The sequence below is a fragment of the Triturus cristatus genome, chromosome 3_1 (genome assembly GCF_964204655.1).
Source record: "Triturus cristatus chromosome 3_1, aTriCri1.1, whole genome shotgun sequence".
Lineage (NCBI taxonomy): Eukaryota > Metazoa > Chordata > Amphibia > Caudata > Salamandridae > Triturus > Triturus cristatus.
In genome coordinates, this window is record NC_140583.1 from 250,153,076 (window position 1) to 250,174,955 (window position 21,880).

The 21,880-nt window shown below is 42.4% G+C and overlaps 1 protein-coding gene across 1 annotated transcript in view; it reads right to left on the minus strand.

Moving 5' to 3' along the window:
- Positions 1 to 21,880, minus strand: part of SCAMP2 (secretory carrier membrane protein 2) — a 301,352-nt gene that overhangs the window by 74,427 nt on the left and 205,045 nt on the right. Inside the window, exons 5-8 of the mRNA XM_085643811.1 lie at positions 15,704 to 15,832; positions 13,418 to 13,577; positions 12,081 to 12,182; positions 10,769 to 10,886 (exon numbers count right to left, since the gene is read on the minus strand). Of these exons, the coding sequence (XP_085499937.1) occupies positions 10,769 to 10,886; positions 12,081 to 12,182; positions 13,418 to 13,577; positions 15,704 to 15,832 (509 nt within the window). The remainder of the gene's footprint in view (positions 1 to 10,768; positions 10,887 to 12,080; positions 12,183 to 13,417; positions 13,578 to 15,703; positions 15,833 to 21,880) is intronic.

Below are 21,880 nucleotides of genomic sequence, written 5' to 3' on the forward strand. Positions count from 1 at the left end.
TCTATGTATAGAGAGCCTTTGAATAATTAGGTTTGTCTAACCTCGTTTTAGTATTTTTTTCATTGTTTCATTGGCAATGTAAAAGTAAATTCCTCTATTGTTTGTTTATTACCCAGTTACAGCTGTAACATTTGGTACAAATTTCCAAGACAGTAGAAGTTTTGTGGGCAGTCACAGCTGACCTCTACGCCCCCAATGTGCCCCCCTGCCCCATCCCATTCTTAGGACCATCTTCCCAGTTGGACTTCTCTTGACGTGGCAGTGTGAGACTGAACGGTTATATACATTTACAGAGTTCAGTTCAAAATGCACAGTTAAGCACAAAACAGGTCAATGCCACCAGTTAATGATAAATGATAGCCTGTGTATGGCTCCTGTGATGCAGGACACCCACTTTATTGGACAGACAAAATATTGTTATCATTGAAACTTAACCCCTCTTTTTGAACTTTGCATTTTATATCCATCAGAAAAAAAGCCATGTGTGGTATCATGCCGTTTTTCCTCTTTTTATTTTCCACTACTGCATGGCGAAAATAAAGAGTGACATTGCTTAATCCACCGATTTCACCCGCCTGACAGTGACCATGGCTTTTTGCTTAGCAGATGTGTAGGCAATAGTCAAACCCCTCTAGACTCAAGCACCAATCATACGCCTGCAGATCAATAGCCACTCCTACAGACACATAGCTGAACACAATACCAGCACCATTTGAACATATGTTGACTCAAACCCCAGGAAGACTAACTGCTTTACCCAGTAGATTCTTAAAATCTTCCTTTTTACTCCCATGGTTATGTGAAGTCCACAGGCCTCAAAAAACCTGTATGTTATCAGAAACATCTTGAAATCTTCAAGCCACGTTGTTTGGTTGTCACATAGCGAGGATGTGTACCACAAGTTGGTGTGTCACAAACTGTTTACAGACCTTCACAAAACAACTTTCTTTGAACTGTGTAGATCTGACCGGATTTATTAGATCTCTGTAAAGTGTCTCCAAGAGCTTGTGTGCCACTGAGAACTGTTGCAGGCTCAGATAATTCAATGTGGGTAAACAGCTGCTACTGGGACTGGGGATGGTTTTAGGTTGAGCCTGGGCAGGGCATGTGCTGCTTTGAGAGGCATGCTCTATTCGAGTTTGGACTTTAAGCCCCGCCCACTCCCCACCCATATGTTTCATTGGCTTGTGACCTTTGTAAATTATAGCCTCTGATTCACTAATAGGCTTGTTAGTCCCTCCTTAGTATCTACTTGTTTTCATTTGTAACCTCCCATGGGGACTGGCTCTTTTCCTTCTGTTGTTGCATGGTATGTCTCATTTAATCTGTAAGCACTATTTTCGTTAATACTTTTCTCCTACTGCAGGCATGACATACTTTCCTGCAACTTTCAGCGCGCCATGCATGCGTTTACTTTCCAAATAGCCCGGGACAATGGGGGCTGAGGTCTCACATTTACAGGAGTTAGAGCTATTTGCATTGTTAATGACAATGCGTTTATTTATGTGCTAATTATCACAACAGATGAATAAAAGGCATCGTCATTTAAAATGCCAATATCTTAAACGGGAATGTTCTATGGTGTCCTTGAATTTGTGCTTGGCCGGGGTTGCTTCATAGATTGAACGCGGAAAAGACAGCGGTTTTGGTATTGGGAAAGAACATGGCCCTTTAGGGCCCCCAGTATTGGCTTCAACACTTAGGTGTACTTCCTGCACCGGTTCAAAAGATGAAAAACTTTGGTTTCTTATCAGACAATGATTTGACCATGAAGCCTTAGGTCGCAAAGGTGGCTGCCACATGTCTTGGGGTTTTGAAATGGCTGTGAAGAATCCTTTGGATACTTCCTTTCTCTGCTCAGAGGATAGTCATTCAGGCCTTTATTTTTTATAATCGGACTGGACTACGGCAACGTCCTTTCTCTGGGAGCTGATATAGCCTCTCTAAAAAGTCTGCAGGTGGTTCAAAATTCAGCAGCCAGGCTACTTTAGAGACCCCCGAAAAAAGTGCATTGGTTTCTTCCTAAGAAATTGCACTGGCTTAAAGTGGAGAGGCGTATTAAATTTAGAACTCTCTGCACCGTGCTAGATCAGGAGCTGGCCCTCGCTACCTACATGGACTAGTGAAACCTTATCTTCCGACTCGTTCACTACACTCTAGTGATCTTTCTCTATGCATTGTTCCTGGAGTTAAACTGACTCGTTTGGGAGGACGTTCCTTCGCCTATATGGGCCCTAAGCTGTGGAACAGTCTTCCACTAACTGTGAGAGGCTGTATTTTTGCCTTCTTTTGGAAATTGGTGAAAACCTGGTTGTTTGAGTAGTCCGATGAGACTGCACCGTATCAGTCTTTAGCGCCGGGAAACACCATTGTGAGTAGCGGTTTGCGCTTTATAAGCTCTTTTATTAATAATACATGGTAAGTAACCATTTCCATTTCAGACATATGTGGCTGTAGATACACATGCTGTGCGCAAACTGTAAAGCAGTCCTCCACAAAAGCTGTGGCTAGCCTGTGGGTGTTGCAGTTGTTTGGGAACGAGTATGTAGAATTGCCTGGCCAACATTAGCTTGTTGGACTGCTAAAACATCCACACAGTAGTGTTTAGTGAAAGTGCATGGTATAGACCAGGTAGCTGCTTTACATATGTCAGCTATTGAGATGTTCCCCATGGAGGCCATAGAGGCCCCTCTTTTTGCCCCCTCCCCCTTCCCTCTCCCAGTATAGTGTGCTCTAGAAGTAGGTTAAGACATTTTAACTTTAGCATAACATGTCTGAATGCATTTAACTATCCATCAGGCAATACCTGATTTGGATATAGCCTTTCCTCGTGGAAGGAAGAAAGCAACAATAGGTTGTTGAGTTTTTCTAAATGTCTTTGTCCTATCAATGTAGTAATTCATCCACAGTGCATTGCTGCTGGGTTGTGGAAACCTGGAGGCAAAGTTTGGGCATTTGGCGATATCCGCCTTTGCGAACAGATCTATTGGGGCGAACCCCCATTGCAAAAGTAACGGAGGAGGACTTGCGAGTGGCGTTCCTACTCGTGGCCTTGTTGCCGCATCCCAAATGTCTTGAGATAGTTGACACCGTTGTCTAGAACGTGGCCCCCCCCTTGTTTCTAAAGGTAGTACATGGCTGTCATATTGTGCATCTGGAGAAGGACAACCTTGCCTGTTAGATGAGGCAGGAAGGCTTTCAATGCTAGGTGAACAGCTAGAAGCTCTAAGAAGTTGATGTGGAGACCCAAGTATTTGGTTTCCCACAGGCCTTCATTGTCAGATCCTGAAAGTGTGCGCCCCACCCTGTGAGTGATGAGTCTCTTGTACCAATGGTCTGTGGTACAGTGTTGAGGAAAGGCCAACCCCGCAAGAAGTTATTGAAGTTGAAAGTATTTGTAGAGCGCGCTGTGACCAAGCGGTTTCCTGGCGCTAAAAGATTACAAGGGGCAGAGGAAAATGGCAAGGGTGGTCAGTGAGAGGGAAACGCTCGGGCAAACAAGTGAGTCTTGAGTGCCTTCCTGAAATGAAGTGAAATTTATATTGCGCAGGACAATAACCCTCAGGTATCAAGGCGCCTAACAAAAACCAGAAAATGATCAGAAAAAGGAGACAGGAAACCTTACATGTAGGCTTGCCGAAAGAGAAGAGTTTTTAAAGCAGAACGAAAGTCCTGCAAGGACGGGAGAGATCTCAGGTCCAGGGGGAGGTCGTTCCACCACTTAGGAGCAAGAGTGGAGAAAGCTCTACCTCCCCACTTGGTTTTTCGCACACGGGGGGTAGTCAGACGCAGTTTCCCAGAGGAGCGCAAGTTCCTTGCGGGGATATAGTGGGAAATGATGGACCCAATTCCTGTATCGCTATTTTTGGCAATGGCTCTGTAGGTCATGCATAGAACTTTGAATCGGATTCGTTGTTCTACCGGCAGCCAATGCAGTGTTTTCCTGGCTGCAGAGGCCGAAGAGCGTCTGGGGGTGTCCAAGACAAATCTGGCTATGGCGTTTTGGACTACCTGTAAGCGATGCAGCTGGCCTTTGTTAAGCCCAGCATACAATGCATTACAATAGTCCAAACGCGATCCAATGAGCGCAACAGCTATTTGTTTTCTTGCCTGCAGGGAGAGATAATTCCTGATCCTTCGTAAGGTATGAATCAGACCCCAGCAGGTGGAAACAGTTCTGCTCACCTGGCTGCCTAAGTCGAGAGCCGGATCTATTAGCACCCCGAGGTTCTTGGCAGAAGTTGTAGGGGAAGGGCATGTCCCTAGTGAGTCAGGCCACCAATTGGCTGACCAGATGTTTTCTTTCCCCCCAAACACCATCACCTCAGTCTTCTCCCCATTCAGTTTTAGAGAGTTCTGAATCATCCAATGACCAACCGCCTCCATACAAGATCTAAACCTGGAGGCGATTAGATCATCAGAATGGGGAAGAGAGACGAGGATTTGCGTGTCGTCTGCATAAGAGACTACCTCCATCCCGAAAGATCTTATTAGTTTGGCCAGTGGGGTCACATAGATATTAAAAAGGGTTGGGCTAAGAGCCGACCCTTGAGGGACCCCACATAGCACAGATCGGGATGGAGATAGGAACTCCCCCAGCTTGACTCTCTGCTCCCTCCCTGTGAGGAAGGAGGTCAAAAGATCCAACGCTGCGTTCTTCACCCCCACCTCCCTCAGTCGAGATGTAAGGACTGAGGGGGAGAGGGTATCGAAGGCCGCAGTTAGATCCAGCAGGACCAGGAGAGAGGTCTGGCCCTCATCTACTGTCGTGCGAATTTTATCGAGCACGATGGATGAAATGTGGATAGGTGGCAATAGATCTAATGGAGAATGGAAGAGCGTTCCAGAAACGAGGGGCGAGAACGGAGAACCCAGTGCCACCGGCTCTAGACTTACGGAAGAGGGGAACAGTGAGAAGAGCCTGGCTGGAGGAGCGTAGATTGCGACTGGGGATGTAGTGAGTGACCATCGAGTTGATAAAGAGAGGGGCAGTACGAGTGCGAGCCATGAAAACTATGCATCCCATTTTAAACAGGGTGCGATACAGAATGGGAAGCCAGTGAAGGGATTTAAGAAGGGGGAAGGTGTGGTGAAATTTGGGGAGCTGGTGGATAAGGCGAGCCGCCTGGTTCTGGATGGTCTGGAGGCGCCGCAGCTCGTAGGCGGGGACACCCACATATAGGCAGTTGCCATAATCCAAGCGAGAAAGAACCATTGCTAAAATGATAATGTTAAGGGCATCAAGGGAAAAGAAACTGGAGATCTTACGGATAATCCAGAGAGATAGAAAACAAGAAGAGACAACGGAGCTGATCTGAGGGCGCATGGAGAGGTCCTGGCTGATTTTGATGCCGAGGGTTCTGACTGAGGCAGAGGGGGCCGGGGGGGAGCCAAGACTGGGAGGTCAGAAGTCAGAAGACCAAGGGCTAGAGGTCCCGCCAGTCAGGATCAACTCCGTTTTATCCGGATTGAGTTTGAGGTGGTTTAAACTCATCCAGTCCGAGATAAAAACAAGTGTGGATTGAAATTTAAAGAGAGAATTGGCGGAGGAAGGGAGATCAAATATTAACTGAAGGTCGTCCGCGTAATTATAAACGGAGACCTCCATATTGAGCAAAGAAACAATGAGAGGGTAAATATAAAGGTTAAAAAGGAGGGGGGAAAGGGAGGAACCCTGGGGGACTCCACAAGACACCGTGCGCGGCGGGGCAGAGAAACCAGAGAGTGATAAGTGTAGCTGCCTATCAACACTAGATTGTCCCAGTGACACTCTGTATGAGACTACTGTTGTGCTAAACATTTCTGCAACAGACGCACGTGAAGCCTTGCATGAGGTATTATGGCTATGCAGGAGGCCATCCTGCCTAAAAGGCGCATGACTGTTCTGATGGTGAGCTGTTGATATGGTTGGAACAAGGAAATTTGCACTTGAAAGGACTGTGTCCTTGCAGAATTGGGACAGGCTAAGCCTATTTCTGTGTTGAGAATAGCGCGTGCATAAGGCTAGACCTGTGATGGTGAACCCTAAACAATGAAGCAGGCCTAAGGTGATTTGCATGCGATTAAGACGCTGCTGACGGGTGGGAGCTTTGATGAGCCCATCGTCCAGCTAAGGGAAGACATAGACGGCCTGTCTGCGTAGATGAGCGGCCACCATCACAAGGAACTTGGTGAATATCCGAGGTGCAGTTGTGACCCCAAAGAGGAGGACTTTGAACTGGTACAGCCTTCCGCAAACCACAAACCTGAGATATCGGCAATGTGCTGGGTGTATTGAAATGTGGAAATAGGCATCCTTTAGATCCAAGGCAGCCATAAAGTCGCCTTGCTGGAGAATCCTGAAAGGTTACTATGTGGTAGTGTTCTGAAAGAATGTATTTGTGTAGGAGCCTGAGGTCTAACATGGGCCGGAGGGACCTGTGTTTTTTGGGTATAAGGAAGTAGAGTAAGTACACTTCTTACCCTGCTGATGGTTGGGGGATGGGTTCTATAGTCTCTTTGAGGAAGAGGGCTTTGACCTCGTGTTTGAGTGGTGTCTGATGTTCAGCTGATAGTCTGTGTTTGCAAGATGGAATGGTGGGAGGCGTGGAAGTGAGCTCCAGACAATAACCATGTTGGATAATAACCAACACCCACTAGTCTGAGGTGACAGTTTGCCATTTGGGTGAGACACTTTTGATACATTCCCCCGACTGGTGTTATGTGGTCATGGGTAGAAGATGGAAGTCAGGGTTTTCTGGCAGTTGTAGCTCCTTTTGAGGAACTACTCTTGCCTCTACCCATTGAGTTGTTGCCCCTGTAGGACCCTCTAAAATAACCCCCCGAGAGAGGACTTCTGGCCTGGGTGCATTGATAAGAGTTGGAAGTCTCATAGGAGGTGGCTTTTGAACCACCATGGTAGGAGGGGCGGCGAAAGTTGGTGTTTGCAATGCATTACTTTTTCCACCTGTGTCTTCTCAATGTATTTTTATTTCATCTAAAATTTGGTCTACCTGGGCACCAAAAAGACGGTCACCATCAAAAGACCTATTCAGAAGATTTTTCTGGACCTCTGGCTTAAAGTCAGGGATGCGGAGCCATGCATTCCTTCGTAGGAGAATTATGGTATTTACTCCTCTAGCAGCAGTGTCAGCTGCAGCTAGGGTACAGCAAATGCATGTATTTGAAAGGAGTTTGCCCTTTGATAAAAGTTGTTGGCCCTGTTTTTTGTGCTCCTCAGGGAAGTCTTAGAGAAGGTCCTACATTTCCTCCCAGTTAGCATGGTCATACCTTGCCAGGAGGCACTTGGAATTTGCAATACACCAGTGGTTGACTGTTTTCACGGCTACCCTTTTCCCGGCATCAATACATTTGCTCTCTTTTTCTGGTGGCGGGGTATCTCTGCTGGCCTGGGAGTTGGTGTGTTCACAGGCAGTGATGATGATCAGAGAGTCTGGGAAGCAGACCACTAATATAAATTGGGTTCGATGGAGAGACTTTAGATATTTTGTCCTCCCTGGGTGTTATAACCCTAGCCCTGAGAGGGTTTTAAAAATGTCTGGGGTGTGACGAATAAAGCCTTTGAGCATTAAGAGATATTGGGTGATACTTTGAGTGGAGGAAAGTGTTCCAAAAAGGAAATCCTCCTCTAAGGACTCCTTGTGAAGTTCCACCTGATGAAAAGAGGAGACCTTTCCGATGAGGCATTTCATATAATGTAGAGTCATCAGGGGGGGGGGGGGGGGAGGAGTGGGCAGGGTAAAGATCAGGGTCTGTATCCTCTGGTGGTTCTAGGTCATATGAATTCCATGGGTCACCCTGTGGAGGAATAGCAAATGTGTCCTTCCCCCACCAGCATGCCCACCCGTGTCAGAATGTGATGATCCCTGGGGTGTAATGTCAAGTGGATCTCCTAGAGACTGAGGTGACAAGAGCGAGGGCAAAGGCGGGGTAATAGGTGGTGATGCAAGAGGTAAGGGGCTGGTGCCCTTATCTGCCTTCGTGTATTTTCACAGGATCTGGAGTGTACAAAGCTTCCTGGAATGATAGCCGTTGTTTGGATAGTGGAGCAGCAGAGACAGGAGGACTGGCAAGTATGCGGTCCTTATGAGGGTGTATGACTAGATGTTTTTGCCTGGAATCGAGCTTTCTTGCAGCTGAGGAAGAATGGGTTTGACTGATAAGCTAGAGTCAGGCTTGGACGCGGACGTCAAAGTTTTCAGATCAGAAAAAGTCTTATTATGGTGTTGATGGTCCGTTCAGTGCCGTTGCGGATAAACTAGACGATGCAGGTCGGCTTGACACGAAGGGCCGATTCAGCGAAGGGGTGGATGAAGCTGAAGCACTTGGCTTGAAGGGCTTCTTTGGCACCAAGCCGGAGCTGGGTGGGGTTTCTGAAGCAGTTGTTTGGTGCCGACCATGGCTGGTAGGCAGTGGCAGTACAAAAACCTTTCTGGTGTTTCAGAAGGGCTACCTGCTTTTTTATCAGAAGGCTGCTCATGATGGTCTTTAGAAGGAGGAGGTGCCATACTCGCAGACTGTTGAGTAGGTGGGAGGTGCAGCATCTCCATATCGATCTCCAAGTCGGAACCAGAGCAGCCTTCAATGGAGTATGTCTCTTCATCCGCAGCCAATGGCTGTGGGTGTTCCCCCTCAAGTTTGCATGCTCCTCCATGTCAACTCGAGCAGACGTGCGAGATGGTCACAAACAGTTTTCTTGGAGCGGAAGGAGTGGCTGGTGTTGCAGTTAGCCTTGTTTTGTTCTGTGCACAAATTATAGACCTCATGTAAGTTGGTCCAAGGGTATTTTGCATGGCATTGAGGGCAGTAACGAAAAGGTGTTTGTTCCATCACCTTCCAGACATTCGAGAGACATGGTGGAGACAGGTGTAGATCCCAATGGGTGAGGCCCAGGAGGGGCAGTGATCTATATGGAACCATCTCGATAGAAATATTCGAGGAATATGCGAGGGAAATAGAGGAAAGTGATCAAAGACAACACAGACAGGGAAGAGCGCTGCAACAGTGTCAACCTGGAGTACACGTCCGAACCGGACGGTGGAAAGAAAACAATCTAACAATGGAGTTGATGCCCGTGCGCATTATCACCAAAGGGAGGAGTCACTCTACCGCGTGACTCGAAAGACTTTTTCGAAGAAAAACATCTTGCAAATATTGTGACCCAACACTAGATGGCAGGAGCATGCACAGCATCTGTATCTACAGCCACACATTAAGTGAACCTCCGGTTCCCTATATCAGATTTTTAAAGTTTTGAATACTACTTAATTTATAATAATAGTGTATATTTTTATCTTTGGAGGGTTTTTTTTTTTTGCGTCATGTTATTGATTGTTTTGGTGCTGATAAATGCTTTACAATCGTTTTCCTTTCAGCCAAGCCGGACTACTCTGTGCCACAGCTAACCAAGACTGAGCTAATGTTTGAAACCTAACTGAACCTAGTACAGAATACTGACATTATTACTTGATGAGGTCTACTAACCACCTAAAATAATAAATCACTTTCTCCCACTTACACATTAAGTGCACAAGATCAACAAAATGAATCAGAGACATTGACATTGTTCAAAGTAAAACTAGGTATGTTCAATGAAAAACACCTGTAAATCAAACGTATGCACAACTATGTGTAGGCTTTGCTGGACTAGTGTAGTGGCCATAGTGATATAGCATAATAGACATCCTCTGCCTACACACGTGAGCTGCCACTGCTTTATGTGCAGTATTATGTTGAAGAGACGGTGGGATCTTTCCTCTGATAACACAGACAACAAGAAATAACCACAGTCCTTACCAAATGAAACAGTATGTTCACTTCCTTGAAAGAGGGCAGTAGCTGAATAGAGGAAGCAGCTGGAGTGGATCTTGAGATAGGAGTTTAGTTTAGATATTCTAGGGCAGGCTATAAAAACCCAGCTGTCTTTTGCACTGTAAAATATCTAGAAAAACAGCTTTGGCCTTTGAAAAAAAATATTTTTATTGGGTGGAGAATTTGTCATACCCATGGAAGGAATGGGAGGCAGGGAGCACACACAAGGGCATGGATGGTTAAGCTACTCAAACTGCAAAAACATCAACAGCTTCTACATAAGTGACAGAGGAAAGATCAGGTCACATATCTGTAATTTAATACTGGAAAACAAGACCCTTTGAACCTGACATTGAATTTAGTGAGACACTCAGAATGATGTCTTAAGAATCAAAAACCTTGACTTACAACTATTATGGAGAATAATGGAAGGAGATGAATTATTGATGGTTACCAATGGGACAGGGAACTATATAGCAGGAATGTTGTGCATCCCTTTGGGGAAGTTTAATGATCACCTACTGGGCCGGTGATGCCTGGACTGAACAAATTGTCATGATTCACATACACAGAAAATATATGGTAAGAGATACTCCCATACCATTAGAAATGGAGATCTGAAACAGAACACAAATGAGAGCAGTGAAGGCTGTGGAAACCTGGGAAGCTGTGCCATAATGCATGAAATGGCTGCAAGCATACTTCGATGTCTTACTTCATGTAGATTTAGCAATGTTTTCCTTAACTGTCCACCAGCTGGTACTATCCCAAAGTAGCTAAGAATAAAGGGAATCTTACAGAAAGTAAATGGGAGTAGAAGATTTGGGAGATGAGCTGGGAAATGGACTGCAGACCAATCGCCTCCCTGACCAAATACACTTTTACAATAGGATTGCTTTTACCATTACTTTTAGATTGGGGTGCAGGAGAAATGAGTGTAGAATGGGAAGAAGCTTACCTTCTTTAACAGTACGAGTGAAAGTACACTGCAGAGTGTAAAAAACGCAGCAACCACCATCATTATGATTGACACTCCCACACTTTTGCTGAAGACCGTTATTGCTGCTATCCAACCACTGAAACAAGGAGATTATTAGACGCAGTTAAACCAGGACATCATCTGAAATTTACGTGCAACAATTACAGAACCTTACCACATCTTGTAGAAGACCTCTAAAAGCTAATAAAGAAACTAACAGGTACATTTATTTAAGTCCTGCACACTATAAAACTCCTCTTGGCAAAGCTCACTTCCACTTGTTTCAAATGAAAGTCTTTGGCAGTGTTGACAGCACGTCAAACATGGGTAACACATGACACGATAAAAATATTAAGGTCAAAAACACAGGTAATGTGGTTGGTGGTGATGGAGGTGCAGAATGGAGTGCAAGACGTAGGCAGCATAACAGTTAAAAGCGATGCACATAGCTAAAGGGCCAAACAATTTGTATGTTTTGTTTTGGCAATTTTTTAGAGTGCAAACTAAGCCCCCAACGGCTTCAGCACCCGGGATTCGAGGGTCACTTCAAAACAATCAGTGCAACATATATATGGTCCCAAATTTGAGAATATTTAGTATTTTGAAGCAGAGAATCACGGTTGACAATATGTACATTTAAAAACAGCTAGAATAGGCTTAATTATGGAGTTTTGTAAAGTTTAGCATCATCAGCCACTCACAGCATTCTGACACACACTATAAATAAATTAAACTATTCTCCTTCGCATCCATCTGTCTTACATTCGATGCAAGCTGTGCCATAACCTTCATAGACCCCATATTAAAATTCAGTTACAGGCTCATTATGTAATCACACTGATAGATTCAATTGAAACAATACCTGTCTGGTCAACGTTTGCCAAAATAGGTTTTCTCTTTCTCAATTGGAGCTTTTGCAAAGTCTACTGCAACCTCTTGCTCCTCTGCCAACTGCCCCGCCAGCCTCTGTCAAATACTGCCTCAGACAAAAGCAGCACCCATGGTGTCGATGTACAGTCTCAAACAGATAGAAATTAAGACAAACTATCCCTGTATAATTACTGCTCCATAATCTGAAGAACCGAATGAGGCAAGATAGATATGGAAAGTCACTGTAGCCCAAACTATCTCCTACCCATCAGGTAACCTTTTTATTGAAGTTATGGAGCTATGTTTTGCTGCAGGCTTTTCTTGACTACAAGCATTTGTGGCAAAGTTCTAGTTGAGGAAGCCACACAGGCAAACACAATTAGAGTTGGAGGGTAGTCAATAAGAAATAGGAGAGACTCACCTGTCACCCCAGGAGGAGAAGCCAACTGCCTGGATGATGTAGATGGCAATCTGGCAGAAGAATACGAAGAAGAAGACGAAGAAATTGAAAGAGCTGTCTGACCTGCAAGAGAAAGATCAAATCTGGTACAAAAGATGTAAAAGGAAATCTGGTACAAAAGATGTAAAAGGACATTATCGCTAGGGTATTAAACTGAGTGAGTGGTTTACCCTCAGCAGTGAAGATAGACAGTTGAGATACAAAAGCTTGTGAGTCACTGCTAATAGAGTAAAAAAGGATTCTTTACATACTAGTTTGGTCAGTAAGAAGGGTAATGAACTTCAGTCCGATGACAAAAGTGGAAAGATAAGCCTACAAAAAGTGTGCTCATTTATTAAAATTGAGGCTCATAAACAAAGGATATCAACTGAAATCAGACCTGGCTCTGCGTTTGTGGAGAAAGGGAAATATAACAATGAAGCAAGAAGTAATACTGACTGTTGAATCATGGAGACAGGGTATAAACCACAAATTGGCTCATGAGGTTGTGAATTGTTGTATCTGGACAGGAAGAGGAACATGGGTGAACTCGATGGAGAGGTGTAGTGAGTGGGCTGAGTCTTAGATCATATGCAGCCGCAACTTAATGGAGGGAGGAATGTAAATGTTTCAGAGGGTGGGACAACTCAAAGAAGTGATTCAAAAACAGTGAAAAGGGGTGGAGAGAGCTTGTTTGATGTGGTGGTTGAGTGAAGAGGAAAGGCCATTCCAATGGATGAGGGTGGAGTGAGCGAGAGATCAAGTTAGAAATCACAAAGCATATTTAACCTAGGTGGGAAAAAGAGAGATTAGACACATGGACTCTAGGCAACAGAATAATGACACATGCAATGAACAAGATATCAGAACACAAGGAATGTGTAATAGGTAGAAAAGTAGACATTCAGGATGTGGGCTGAGAAATCAAGAAGTACATCAATGTACACAAAATGCAAAAACAGATGTGCTGTGTCTAAAAATGTCCCTCTTCAAATGTTTAACACAAATGCGGTAACAGCCATAGTTTAGCTAGCATTTGGATATAGCACACCACCACTAGTGCCGCTCTAGCACTAACCTAGCACTAACTATCCAAATTAATGAGAACCCCTGGTGAGTGTTGCATTACTGTTACATGACAAAATTAGAGATTTATTTTAGCAAATCAAGAAGCAGCAAGATCATTATTGAATGAAAGTAACAAAAGGAAACACAAAGAACAAAGAGGAAAGAAGACACATACAAGGACAAAAGAAATGCAAGTACTGACAACTTGGACAACACTTGATTTTACCCACAAATCTCTGGATAGCACTCACTTGAAAGCTTTGTAGATAGGCCGGTACCAACAGATGAAGGCACAAGGGGTGAATAAAATGAACCATAAGATGGAGAGGCCAAAGTTCACACCACTGCTAGAATCAACTATGAACCAGGCCAGGCAAGCGAGCAGGTTCAGGAATAAGGTTACGGCGTGAACTGTAAAACAAGAAAGAAGTGGTACATATAGCAATTTTAAATAGTTAAGAAACAGACAAATGTCATAAAGAGAGAATCTCAGTGAGCAAAGCTCTAACCTTTTGAGTTGGAAACGTGCATGGCACCACTATTCCACTGCATGGATGAACTAGCATCTTATCACATTTCGCACCGATATCCCTGGCACTGATTATACTTTTAGAACTAGAAGTCATGAATAGGCCCTCTTGTTGGAGGTTTAAACCTATAATAACTGATAAAACCCCACAGAAAGCGAAAAAGCACTCATAAGTGCAAACCATATAAACACATGCACAGTCACAAACTAGTAAAAGAGAATGAGTCATATTTATTGCTGAAGGGGCAACACAATGTAACTTTATTATACGAGGTAGCAGCAAGAAAGACTGGTCTAACATTATTGTGCTTAAGTTTTGTTGTTTAGGGGTGTCACTAAAATAATGTTTTCCCCTTCCCTTTTTTGTCTTTTATTGTGCTTGGATTGAAAGTGCATGGTATAAAAGCTTTTTTTTGGGTCTGATCTAATTATTTTATACACAGTAGAGAATCTGGGAGCAGTACAAATTATATTTGATCTTTTTCCAGTGTTTAGCTCTTTCACTGATTGGTAAAATGACTGGCTCATAAGAGCTTGGCCAATATGTACAATCCCATTTACCCACAGACAAACCCACAGTAAACCCCTTTGATACAGCGGCCCCTTTTTCTAAAAAATATCAGTACTGATAGCAGGTCACCTGCGAAGCAAACCAGGCTTTAAATATTCAATACAAGGTGTAGTGTCAGGTACGTGTGAAAAGAGTGCTGTCACCATGCACATGGGATAGTGGTGAAAACATGACACACGATTTTCCATATACCAACCAAAGTCATAGTTGTAAGGTACAGTGTCCCATTGTTATCTGTGATATCTTCAGCTAAACCTGGCTTTTTACCCAACTGCACTTTACTGCTGGGGTATTTGAGTCCATGGTTAGAGTGTCTACAGCAAACGTTCAAGTCTCAGAATACCATGTGATGTCTATTAAAAGATCAGGACTGACTTAAAGTGAGACATTTGCGATGGGGATATTAGGCAGCTATGAATGTCCACACAACAGAAGCACCACCACCTTAATGTAGTCGGGCAAAGATGGCAGAAAAGAAGTGGACCAGCATTGTTATAGCATCAAGTTTCAGATGCCTTAGAATGCAGGGCTGCAAATCTATCTGGGGTATAATTCAAAATGTTAAAGGTTTCACAAGGTACAATGCTGTTGGCAGGGTTGACCACCCCTGCAATGTCAGTAAAGAGTAGGTGAATGACCCCCCCCAACTGAATCCGGGAATGTGTTAATTAAAACATTTGAATATAGCATTCTTACATTTTACTCCATTAATAGCCCTGTAAACCAGACAGAGTCCTGATAGTGTGAGTGGGTATCGAGATGAGAGAGAGGGTAACGAGATGCGAGAGTGAGTAAGAGTGCAATACACAGACTAAGCTTTAAACAGTCTAACATAAGTCAAGTAATCACACAAATGGGAAGACACTAGATACCCTGCATTATGTCTTCTTTAAATTAAATATGTGCTTTAAAAGAATCACTGCACAAAGAACAACATCTTTTGTAAACAGTGGAAAAACACAGTTTTTGTCTACTTTGGGGATCAGGCAGCTGAAAAATATCAATAAGCATGGATTTCCAAAAGTTTGGAAAATATTGGGAAAACATCACTGAAATACATGAGAAAAAAAAAAACAAACATAAGACAGTAATGAACAAACCAGTCATGAATAAATCAATCAATTATAATCTGTCTCTTCCAAAATTCTAGCGAAACATTTTGGAGGCTGCATCAAATTATTCTCTCCCCACTACAAGCTCAAATAAAGCATGGAATAGTTTCTGTAGCCAACTGAATCTTTTTAGTCACATACAAAACCAAACCCCATATCTAGACCAGTATTTTATCTATGTTATTATATTTTCTTGAAACAAGAACATCCTTGTTTAGCCATTGAGATGTGATTACAATATTTTACAGCATAAAGTCAATAGGCACAGATGCCCAAAATTCCACCAGGAAATGGCAATTTTGATGACAGACAGAGGAGTACTCACGCATCCACAGGTAGTAAAGCATTTTGCATATCTGCTGGTAATCTGCTGGAATATCAGCTGCAATATCCTGATAGAAACAAGGCTTGATGGGGCATTTTGGGGGAAGTGGTGGCCAGTTGTTCTGTCTCACTGTTGACCAAGAGAAAAGGAAAAAGATCAGAACATCAATTGGAAAAAACAAAAATATATGTGAAAAACATGTTTTACAGAGAATATATGAATGTGGAAATGTTCCCTTGAAAAGCAAGCTACAGTTTGCAGCTGAAAAATAATTGAAAGTTGGCTGTTTAGAGTTAATCATAACTACCCACACCGCCAACAAAATGCTCATGACTTCACACGTCATAGAAGACATCACCAATAGCATAACTCACAACAACTGACATATCACCTCAACATCAATGTGTAACATCTGTCATATCACCTCAACATCAATGACTGACATCATAGGATCTCACAAAAGATCAAATCAAAAAAACACTTGAGAATAATGCGAGAAGGAAAAATATTAGGGTATTGAATGTCCCGGAAGGTCTAGAGGGAGAGAACATCAAAAGGTTTCATGATTAACTTACTGAAGGATTTCATCCCTGGAAATGACGTAGTCACTCTAGAAGACATATAGAGGATCCATCCAGAACCTTTCTCTAGAGAGCCAGCCAGGAAGACTCCAAGAAGAATTCTGATTAATTTTAAATCATACTACCTTAAAGAAAAAATACTTTAAGAAGCTCTCAAAGCAGAGAGCTTTACATAAGATGACTGGTCTTTCCTAATCAGGTCGGATATCTCAGGACAGGCAGTAGGAGTTAGGAAAATAAATCTAGGAACTCATATCATTAGGAGCTATAGCACAGATGTATTTCCCTGCCACGCTGAAAAGTATGTGGAACAATAAAATGCATTACATAAGGTAACCCTAAGGAAGTAGGAACACTAGTGGAACAAATCAAAGCACATCAGAAATTTGTTTGTTAATGTCGAGGAGTAAAGAGGGTTGAAATGGGTAGCTCCTTCAGAAATACCCAGTAGTTCTAGGAAGGGTTCCCAGGGGTGGGGTGGGAGGGTCACAACAATAGTTTTGTTTCTTAAAATCACTGGGTGTGGGAGCATGTGGAGAAAAGAAATTCCTTCTAAGTCCTCATTGGTAAAGAGAGACCATGTAGTCGGGTCAGAAACTCAATCAGATAGAACTCCCTCCACCCTCCCCACCTAATTCATGACAGAACCGCCGACTTTTAGGCCCCCAACGTTCCAAACATGGAATGTCAATGGTTTCAAGGTTAGAAGCAGAAGAATTCTAGAATATCTGAGACTTTCAGATAGTGAGGTTATAATTATGCAAGAGTCTCACCCGTTAAAAGAGGAATGGGAATCCATAATAAAAGGAACAAAGATAGGTAGACCACTGTATATGCACTGATCAGTCATGCTGCGTTAAGGGGGTGATAGTCCTTTTTCAGAAAACTATCAAAGCTACCCTGGGGGAATCCATTGTGGATCCCGGAGGGAGGTGGGTAATAGTAAAAGCACAGATATACAGCCCTTGGTTTGCCTTTGTGGGTTATTATTAGGGCTCCCGGTTTTATGGTATTTATTTTTTTGCCATTTCCGTCTGTATTTATCCATATTTATTTTTGGGGCATTTTTTCTGTATTTATCCACATTTATTTTTGCCACAAGCAAAAGACGACGCTACAGCTAGTATTTTTCCACATTTATTTAAATTGACAAATTTATTCGTTTTCTAGTACAATATAGTCTATATTGTACTAGAAAACAAATAAAAAATTTAGGAAAAAAAAATGATAGATCTTGAATGGCTAATTAGTGGGCTGTGCTGCTTTGTCGTTCTCGCTCTCCTTCCTGCTTGACTATGTGTCCCTTACTCCTAAAGGCGACGCAACAGCTCTAAAAGATTGTGCTTCAAATCAGATGGAGTTTCTTGCTGTGCGAGATAACAAAGCTGACAAGCCGCACCCGAGTACTGGTCTTTAAAAAGACCATTCACATGTTAACGAGGCTTTGTTGTTTATTTCACCCCTTTTTACCAGACTGCGGGCAGTGTCTACCCCCTGTGAGAGTTGCCTTTTACACGGGACACGGGTGGGAGCTACATGCCCATAATAAGTAGCATGCTACACGACCACAGAAAGGGTATGACGAGCTAAATAAATGCAAGTGCAATATAATAAAACATAGTATTAACTTTAAAGTCAAAATTGCAACAGTTTGAGCTGCTATCACCATATTTTTAGACGTTAATGTGAATAACTTTGTAGCTACGAATGAAGAAAAGCAAGCACGCTCATGGAACCCCTACAATTCTAGAGATGTGTTTTGCACCAGTCGCACTGATGATAATTACCGAGAGGGAGCGCAAAATCATGAACAAGTTAAAATAATGTGAACGTTAGAATGATTTGAAGGCCATTTCTAATACTCTACGGTGTTATCAGCACCAGTTAAATGTAATTTCCGTTTAAAATCAAAACTTGAAAGAGAAAATACTACAGGGCAACAATATCCATGCGTAACATTAAATAGGAGTTTACACGATTTGTTATACAAATAATGGCGCCTTGAACTTTTGAGGAGCGAAATCCACAAACAATTGCTTTCTCTAGAGGAAGAAACGCTACAAACACATACAATCTCCAGAATTTTATGAAACGAACTGTCGATTTCCTGGATCTATAAGTGCACTATCACCTTGTCGTCTTTAAAGAAATCTCTTCAAAAAGTACGAGGCACAATGGCTGGCTGACCTTCATGTTTGTGCAGTCAGTTGCTGACTTTTGTGCATACATCAGAGGCATGCTCGTTGTTTGGTGGATGGCATTCGAAGTGCCCCGTCGGTCAGAGGCGCAACTAGAGCCAAATTTCGGGGGGGGGGGGTCATGAGCAAACATTTCGGGGGGGGGGGGGGGGAGCTGAACTTTAAGCTGAACTTTAAGCAATAGGCAGAGTGGAGCTGCAGGGGCTCTTAGAAGGGGTGAAACAACAGCGAGGCCTCATTAACATGCAAATGGTCTTTTAAAGACCTGTGAAGTGCTCCGGTGCGGCTGCTTTTTTGCCCGGGAAGATGTCTCATCCCGGGCTGCCACACACGAGGGGGGGGGGGGGCTGAAGCCCTTTGAGTCCAATTGGTGTTGCGCGCCTGCCGTCGGTAGCAAAATACCCAAATTGCCAAATTTGCTAGTATTTTGCCGTTTATAAATATAAATACAGACAAAGGAAATATAGATTTCCGTCTGTATTTATATGTATAAATCCGTAAAAACGGAAAACCGGGAGCCCTAGTTATTATGGACCAAATATAGATGATTCTGTCCCCCTCAAAGCACTATATATTCAGCTTCTAGAAGTCAATGTACCTATTATACAAGAAGGGGAGATAATTATAACTATCAAAATCAGACATTGATAAATGAACAACTGAGTGCAAAGCTAGAGTTGGAAAACTGCTTAGAGGCAATAATAAAGAAAAAATGGGAGGCTAGCAAACTCTTCCATCAGGAGTATGGGGAGGGGTGTGGTAAGCTACTAGCATGGAAAACCAAGGCAGAACAGACCAGAAATACAATTAAGGATATTCTAAATGAAGTCATGGGTAAACTATACACTGAGGATTCAGAAATAGAACAAACCTTTACACACTTCTTCAAACTCTCTACACAGAAGATCAAGAGGTGACGGGAGAGCAGATTAAGAGATGTCTTGAGGAGATACAAATTCCGACCATACAAGCAGCTTCAAAGTTTTTAGATAACCTGAGCTTAAACAGTCAGGAACACAAGCTGCTATTGCTTTAGATTGGCAACATAAATGGAAGCTGTGTATATTGCGACGCAAACCTGAGTTTAGTAATATCTTCATTGGCTCTAGTGAATGTGCTCACACGTTCCAAATTGTAGGTGGTTGGGGATTATATTTGGGAGGTATAGATCCTGTATTCCCAGGAATTAATTAAATTTGTGGGAAAATGTTTTTTAAAAGGCTACCAAAAAGATGGTATGGATCTTGTTATGTGGGAATATTTTTCCCCGAAGATTTATCATGTGGATCAATCAAATTAAGCCATTGAAGTGAAACACACTAGACTCAAACGGAGTGCAAGCACTGCTAAAATTGTGGGAAATATATCTGGAGCAATAATTGGGGTGGTACTAAATTCTCATGAAATTCGAAAGCTTTCTATCGTAGTTAACAGGTTATCTATTGACACTGCAGGAGGATTCTTGGACATAGATACTGAAATAATGCTATGAGATCTATGGTGATTCAAAACAGACTTGCATTAGATGTTCTTCATGCAAAAGAAGGTGGAGTCTGCCAAATGCTTAAGGTTCAACAATGCTGTACCTATATCCCTAATAAAAGTAAAGATTTGAAGGGATATATTACAAATGTTACTCACCTGGAAAAAAGAATAAGTGAATTAAAAACTGATGGTGCATGGCAATCAATTAGTAAGGGAATTTCTTCAATGGGAAGATAGGTTACTAACTTGGGAAATGCATTAGTGGCACACATGCTGAAACCTATACTAAGTACAGTTTATTTCATACTAATACTAATTATTTGCATTAAAATGTATAAATGCATAAAAACATAGAAAGAAACATGAGGATAAAAAAGAAAGAGCGATGAGATAGAATTAGAAGACGATCAATGTGGCTACTATGATGTTATGAAAACATTAGAACATTCGAGACTAAAACTGATGAGAACAACAGAACTATAAGTGACATCAGATCAGACAAAGATAAGAGTGTGATGGCTTGATTAGCCATCAAAGTGTGAATTGGTATAGCGGGAATTACAATTACACTTTTATAGATAAACAAAAACTGAACATGACACTTTTGGGAGAAAATAAACAAATGTGCATCAAATTACACATAAAGAAAAGATGGTTTTAGTTACTGCATCGTCAAAGCAAGCAGAAAAAGTAGTTTGATAACACAGGTTGTGGTTTACTAAAGAAAAAGAACCATATTTTATCAACGTTTTTTTTTTCAAAAACATATACACAATAAAAATTCTCATGTTATTTAATTTACTTCTAAATGGTCTACATTTGAGATAAAACAGAAGAATAACTAATAAGGTGTATGAAATAATATAATTATTCTTCATTTAGATTTGCGTGAAACGAGAATTTAATCTGCAATTTTAAAGTGCATATACATGCTGGTACATGCAGTGGTACCCTACTTCTATCGGAATTCATTTTGATTATATTAGTGTTCCTAATTGCATCAGAAATTCATCAAAATTGCACCTTCATCATAAATTAATATAAATGTACACTTTTAATTTAATATGTTCTGCGTTATATTAGCCTAAGTTAACAAAGGGTAAACTGTACTCAAAGTTTTCTGCTTCACTATGCACACTGTGTGAGAGGATCAATCGATGTAACAATCTTTATGTCATAAGTTCATTCCTCTCTTGAAATTGTCTTGTATTGTATAAAGATTTTGCTACAATCGTGTTACCATTTACAGGACACTTGCCTGGGAAACTGCCCTTTCAAACTTACTACGTTCTCTAGCTAAAGGGGCATTGTTTAATGCTTCACATAGCAGGATGACAACTGATCCACATTCCAATATGAACTGACCGATTAACTGAGTGGGCTGATCAAATGAGGTGACACTGGGAGTTGTCATCCTCGGAAACGCTAAGAATATACTATTGCTTGATCTGACAATTTGGGGGTTTGATGGGTCCTTACCATGCCCATTGTAGGATAGAAACTATCCTGAGTGCTTAAGGAGCTGATGGTGGTGGCACACGGCTGCTGTTGTGCAGCCATGCTGATTTGAACTGAACTTTGATACGGACTCACCTGGCTTCCTTTCCTAAATTGCGCATAGGCTACATGCGCTTAGTGGTCCCTTTTCTTCCAAGACCACTAGAAGAACAAGTTACTTACCTTCGGTAACGATGTATCTGTAAGAAACATTAGTTAGTTAGATTCCTCACCTTAGAATATCCCCAGGCGTCAGGCTGGATCCGGAAAGATTTTTGTCGCAATATCCCTTGCGCGTCGCTAGTCGTCTGCGGCTCAGCGTCCGTCATTGGCGTAGTGCGACAGAATGACGTCGGAGTACTTAGACGCCGCCCTCGCGCGCTGACGTCAGTTCTTGTACATAGCTTTCCGCGCCA